Source organism: Pterocles gutturalis, unplaced genomic scaffold (assembly GCF_000699245.1).
Source record: "Pterocles gutturalis isolate BGI_N339 unplaced genomic scaffold, ASM69924v1 scaffold26817, whole genome shotgun sequence".
Classification (NCBI taxonomy): Eukaryota; Metazoa; Chordata; class Aves; order Pterocliformes; family Pteroclidae; genus Pterocles; species Pterocles gutturalis.
Window position 1 is genome coordinate 1 of NW_010108624.1, and position 6,269 is coordinate 6,269.

Here is a 6,269-nt window from a genome sequence, read left to right on the forward strand (position 1 = left end):
CAACACACCCGCTCAGTTTGGTATCATCATCAAAAATAATAAGACATGGATAATGCTTGGGGAGCTTTCTGGGATATTTCTGTGGACCATCACTGGTGCTTTTAAAGTATTTACGGTTCTGGGATCACATTGCCTCCCTAATCCCAGGTGCCTTGCAGGACCACTGAGCTTCTTGTTTTTGATGGTGCTGGCAGACTGCAGCTGGTCTGACAGTGAACTTGGTAATACAAATGAGGCAGCGTTACCTGTTAGCTGTCAAACAACATCAAATGGGTTTTTTTAAGCAGGAAGTGAGCTAATACGAAAGTACTCATTTCACATCGAATACATTTTTTTTCTCTGCAGCTATGAGAAGTCAGACACGCACAGGTTTGAGGTACCCCGAATGCTCTCTGAAGACTTAGAAGCCCTGGAGAACTACGTCAACAAGATGAAAGACAAGTCAGTGCTGTGATTGTTCGTTCTCCCAAATGGGGCTTTCAGGGCTGAAATACAACTTGTGAAGAGAGCAGGGAAGGAGGAGGATGAATGCTCTCAGCTGCAAGTTCAGCCCCTGCCTTATCCATTATGATACTCCTGCAGCTTTTCAGGATTATGCTACATCTCACTCAAGAGCTGCCACATCAGATATTAGGCTGAACTCCCTTGTAGTGCAGAGCTTTGAATGTCACCCTTGAGCTGGGGTAAAGCCTGTCTGCATTCTGAAAAAAAAAACTATCTAGTCTTGAGATCAGGATCTCTGGGAATGAAAAATGCAGTTTCTGGCAATTCTTGTTACTGCAATTAATTTTGTTGCTTTTCTAGGAGCCTGTGGAAATGGTGGGCACAGTATCTGGAGAGCCAATCAGATATGGAATCTGCACTAAAATACTACGCGCTGGCTCAGGATTATTTTTCCCTAGTCCGGATCCACTGTTTTCAGGGCAACATTCAGAAGGTAACGCAGCCCGCTCCCATCTGCTTCCAGAGAATTCTCATTCTTAGGATCAGTGTGGGCACAAGGTAACCATATACGATTTCCTTTCCAGGCTGCTGAAATAGCAAACGAAACGGGGAATGGGGCAGCCTCATACCACTTGGCCCGCCAGTATGAGAGCCGGGATGAAATCAAGCAGGCCGTGCACTTCTACACCAGGGCCCAGGCGTTCAACAACGCCATCCGCCTCTGCAAGGTACGGGAAGAGCCGCTTCTGTGTCCAAAAGCAAAGTAGGATTCTGTCCTTAGGCAGCACACAGAACGAAGGTGGTACAAGTTAAACAGGTCTGGAGCACAGGTCTGACGAGGAGTGGCTGAGGGAGCTGGGGGGGTTCAGTCTGCAGAAGAGGAGGCTGAGAGGAGACCTCATCACTCTCTACAGCTGCCTGAAAGGAGGGTGCAGTGAGGGGGGTGCTGGGCTCTGCTCTAAAGTAACAAGTGATGGGACAAGAGGAAATGGCCTCAAGTTGCACCAGGGGAGGTTTAGATTGGATATCAGGAAACATTTCTTCATCGAAAGGGTTGTCAAGCATTGGAACAGGCTGCCCAGGGCAGTGGTGGAGTCTCCATCCCTGGATGGGTTTAAAAGATGTGTAGATGTGGTGCTTAGGGACATGGTTACGTGGTGGGTTTACGGTTGGTGATCTTTGCCAACCTAAGCAATTCTGTGATCCTCTGATTCCAAGCTGTTTGTGCCCACTCTCTCTCCTGCGACACAGCTTGCTCATTTATAGCCCACTATGAAGATGCTCCTGGTTTCTGCCTGCATCTTCTGCAAAAGATACATCAGTAAAGGCTCGGTTGTATGGGACATTATTATCTTCTGTATCTCAACAGAAAACTACCTGAAACAACGTATCATCAGTGCAGCTCAACCTTACCTGGGTTGGTGTAGGTTTTACATAGAAGGGGTTGATGGGCTACTGTGTGACAGGCTAAAGCTGGAGGCTTGCAAGAAGAGAGACTTATTAAATCTGTTTGCTGCATACCTAGAGCCAAATCTCTGTTTTTGAATAGGAGAACAATTTAGATGATCAGCTGATGAACCTGGCTCTTCTGAGCTCTCCAGAAGACATGATGGAGGCAGCCTGCTATTATGAGGAGAAGGGGGAGCAGATGGACAGAGCTGTCATGTTATACCACAAGGTAAACATCTTTTTTTCATTAAAAAAAAACCAAACTAAACTGAAGTGGTTCCTACAGCAGAGGATCATTAACTTGATTGTAGTTTTTACTATATGTACTGTTTATTAGTCATTTCTTCACGGTGACTACTATCCACTCTAGGGTATCCTGTGAACTGATTCTGCAGTGCTTATTTCTAGTCTTTAAAGACTCATTCTTAATTCTGCAGGCAGGACACTTCTCCAAAGCACTGGAGCTTGCCTTTGCCACGCAGCAGTTTGGGGCCCTACAGCTAATTGCTGAAGACCTGGATGAGAAATCAGACCCTGCTCTGCTAGCACGCTGTTCGGATTTTTTTATTGAACACGCTCAGTATGAGAAGGCAGTGGAGCTGCTGCTAACAGCCAAAAAGGTGAGCTCCAGCCTCCCTGTCCCTCCACGCACCGGCAGAGAGGAGCACAACAAGAGTGTACACACACACACATACATTTATCGTTGCTGGCAAGCAGACATGTGGAGACATTTGGAAGGTTTAAAGTTTCTACTCATGCCAGTGACTCCTCAGGTGGTAGCCCACTGGCTCAACTCTAGAAACAGATTCCTGACTTTTTGTCCTATTTTGGCCTCAAACTTGCAGAGTTTGCACTCATGGGAAAAGAAAAAAAAACTTCCTACTCTCTAAGCTAACATATTTGGAGACAGGGTAACATCACCACTCAAAAAAGTCAGTGGTGTCCCTCTTGTCACACCACCAGTGTAGTTAAGGCGCATAATTTCTCACCTAAACTTTTACACGCTTCTGCCTCGCCCTTGTTATTGTGCTGGCAACTCAGCCTCAGCCAAACGCTGAGTACCAAAGCAGCCTGTGCCCCTTCCTCTTTAATGAGCTCCTACAGCTTACTTTCTTCCATGTTTTGCAAAGGCACAATAGCCCTTTTCTGGGACAAAAGCTATTGTATATCCTACTCATACTTTGTTCCTATATGGGAGGTAGCAAAATATTTAACAAAATCTTTCAAATGCCTGTATTTATTTTCTTTGTATATGCTGAAAACCTTCATATAATCAACCATGCCTAATAAATCTGACTCGTATGTCTCAGAATGTCATGTTCAAAGAGACAAAATGGATGAATCTTTAGTGCCCCACTAGTGACCTCCGAGAAAACAGGTGAGAAACAGTGGTCTTCATGGAGGAACAAATGTGTTTTTAGCGAATAAAACCAGGAGTTGCTGTCGGGATGCTGAACTCCACAACTGTTCTAGACAGAGCATCCCCAGCTGCTGGCGTTGGTGCCATCAGGGAGCTAACTTCCGTAGGTTACACCACAAGCAATGTGAAGTATCACTGTCATGTTTGCAACATCTCATTTCTTCCTCACTTCCCCAGTACCACGAAGCTCTGCAGCTTTGCCTGAAGCACAACCTGACGATCACGGAGGAGATGGCTGAGAAGATGACGGTCTCTAAGGACTCCAAGGACCTCTCTGAGGAGTCCCGTAAGGAGCTGCTGGAGCAAATTGCTGATTGCTGCATGAGACAAGGCAATTACCACATGGCAACAAAGAAATACACGCAAGCAGGAAACAAGTTAAAGGTCAGCCTGGATACACATTAAAAAAAAAAAAAGCTGAAGAGGCTGAGCCTATTACCATCCCAAGATTTCTCAAAACAAGTGTGTTTTGAGAAGTAAATCTTGGAGCAGTCTTCATCCAGTAGACTATCCAGACGAGGCTTCCAGCCATCTTGCTGTAGGTTGTGTTTGTGCATTGACAAGGATATTTTTTTCCCTCTCTTCCCCTTTGCATTGCTAGGCTATGAGGGCACTGCTGAAATCTGGAGATACCGAGAAAATTGTCTTCTTTGCGGGAGTTTCCAAACAGAGAGAGCTTTATATCATGGCAGCCAACTACCTCCAGTCACTGGATTGGTGTAAGGACCCCGAGATCATGAAGTACATTATCAGCTTCTACACTAAAGGCAGGGCCCTGGACCTGCTGGCAGGTTTCTATGATGCATGTGCTCAGGTACATCCCCCGTCTGTAATGGGTAAAGGTGTTTGGGTTCTTAGCTCTGGAGCAAGACATTCATCTCCTTTCTCCTCTTGCAGGTGGAAATCAATGAGTATCAGAACTACGAGAAAGCACACGGAGCACTTACAGAAGCATACAAGTGCCTTTCAAAAGCAAAGACCAAAAGCCCCCTGGACCAGGAAAGCAAACTGGCACATTTGCAAAGCAAGATGACCCTGATGAAGCGATTCATCCATGCTCGGAGGTGAGCTGCAGTATTCAGAGCATGCAAACTCACGACAGAAATATCATAAAAGAAGAAAAGTTGTGCTAGCACCTACAGTTTAATAAATAATTTGCAGCCTCGCTTTTAAAAGCCGCTATTACATTTTTCTAGCAGGGAAACCCTTATGTGATTTTTAAAAGTGTCGTTGACATTAAAGACAAACAGGTAACTTGAAATACAGGAAAGTGTATTGACTGGAAAGCGTAGCTCTGCCAGAAAGGCAATTATCAAACATACCCAAGCTAAAAAAAAAAAAATCTTCCCTGTTCTTCACATGACAAGCTGAGTGCTCTCCCCCCAGACTGTTTCCTTTTGCTCTTCTCCTAGAGTTTACTCTGAAGATCCCAAAGAAGCAGTCAGACAGTGCGAGCTCCTCCTCGCTGAACAGGATTTTGACAGTGCCATCCATCACGGCGATGTCTTGGGATTTCTGGTTGAACACTACGTACAAGCAGAGGAATTCCATACGGTAAGTTAATTGTTAATTCTACAGAGCCTGTGTTTTACATACGCCAGTGCAGCAGGTACAGCATGGTTCTCATGTAGGAAGACATTCCATCACAGCGACTCCTGTACAGGAGCTGAACGGCTCAGCAGGGGGTGGCAGACCTCCGGAACTATAACCAAATTAATATGTTTTACATTTCGTGGGACTGAAGAAAAAAAGCAAGCTCACAGGACATAGAGCATAAATAGTGGTGGATCCTTAAACCCTCACAGTTACTGGGTAAGAACAGAAGGGGCTGTCTGGGTGCACGTCCCAGCAATTACACTGCACTTCATTTGCCACCTGGCCAAAAAAGAAAAATTCCAAAATGTCAGTCATTTGAGGAAATGGTGAATCACTTGTTGAGGGCAGAAGTGCCACACACCCCAGTGCTTGGCCTAAACTGGAACATGCTGCTGTTATGAAACATGGGGATGCCAAGTGCTGGTTTCTCCAGCTGTGCTGGTTTCTCCAGCTGTGCTGGTTCACCTCAGATTCAACATGTTCTGACAATGCTCCAGCTATCAGAACGTACCACCAGCCTTTGAGAGCCAGTCTTTTTTAAACTGAAACAGAGAGAATTGACACAACTCCCTATGAAAGGTCACCACATTAGCAAAGCTGTAACTCTTGGCGAAGTGTCGGCACCCTTCGCCTCTCCTGGTGAGAGCTCAGCCACCCGCTGAGGGCAGATGCTTTTCACCATTTTGCTGGGACTCCCATCGCAGTACCCCCCTCATAACAGCGATCTCTGTGCATTACTTTAGGCTCACCGGTACCTGGAAGAGATGCAGAAAAGAGTTCCACCCATGCAGCTGGGCTGCTACGTGACACGGCAGAGCATTGAGGCCGTTCTCCGAGGAGTAGGCATTCCTACCCTGGTTCCAGAGCAAATTCACCACAGCAGTGTGGAGAACAAGGAGGTGGAAGAAGAAGTGGCTGATGAAGTGGAGGACGCCTGAAAATGTAGCAAAGGCAAAGTTGCCTTTAATACCAGGACATTGATCGGGTCCTCATGAGGAGTCCTATCAGTCCACACACTGCTGGGACAAGGTTTTGTGGTTATTACAAAAAAATTTATTTTTTTCCTGCTTGACTGTACAAGCAACAGTATTGAAGTTAATATTTATCTCAAACACTACATACAGAGATTCACATGTATATCCTGTAATGAAGCTGGTTTTAGTATTTTAATAAATTTTTGGGGTGGAAAAAAAACCCAACAAGAACTGCATATTGTAACTTCAGGCCTTTTTCCACATGCAGAAAAGAGCTGAGTAGCTGGGGTAGAAACTCCTGAGCTGAGGTTCTGATTTGTCATTCCCTAGAAGTCAGAACTTCTGAAAACAATCATCTCTGTCCCATGTGGGTAAAAGTCAAACTA

General features: G+C 45.5%; 1 protein-coding gene across 1 annotated transcript; it reads left to right on the forward strand.

Moving 5' to 3' along the window:
• Positions 1 to 345: 345 nt before the first annotated feature.
• On the forward strand, positions 346 to 5,847 carry IFT140 (intraflagellar transport 140; the record flags this gene model as incomplete). The annotated part of the gene is made up of 10 exons (XM_010072708.1): positions 346 to 441; positions 805 to 937; positions 1,029 to 1,172; positions 1,994 to 2,122; positions 2,331 to 2,513; positions 3,491 to 3,697; positions 3,915 to 4,127; positions 4,211 to 4,377; positions 4,726 to 4,867; positions 5,653 to 5,847. Coding segments are annotated over 10 exons (1,609 nt in total), but the record flags the coding sequence as incomplete, so codon positions are not given.
• Between the last annotated feature and the right edge of the window lie 422 nt (positions 5,848 to 6,269).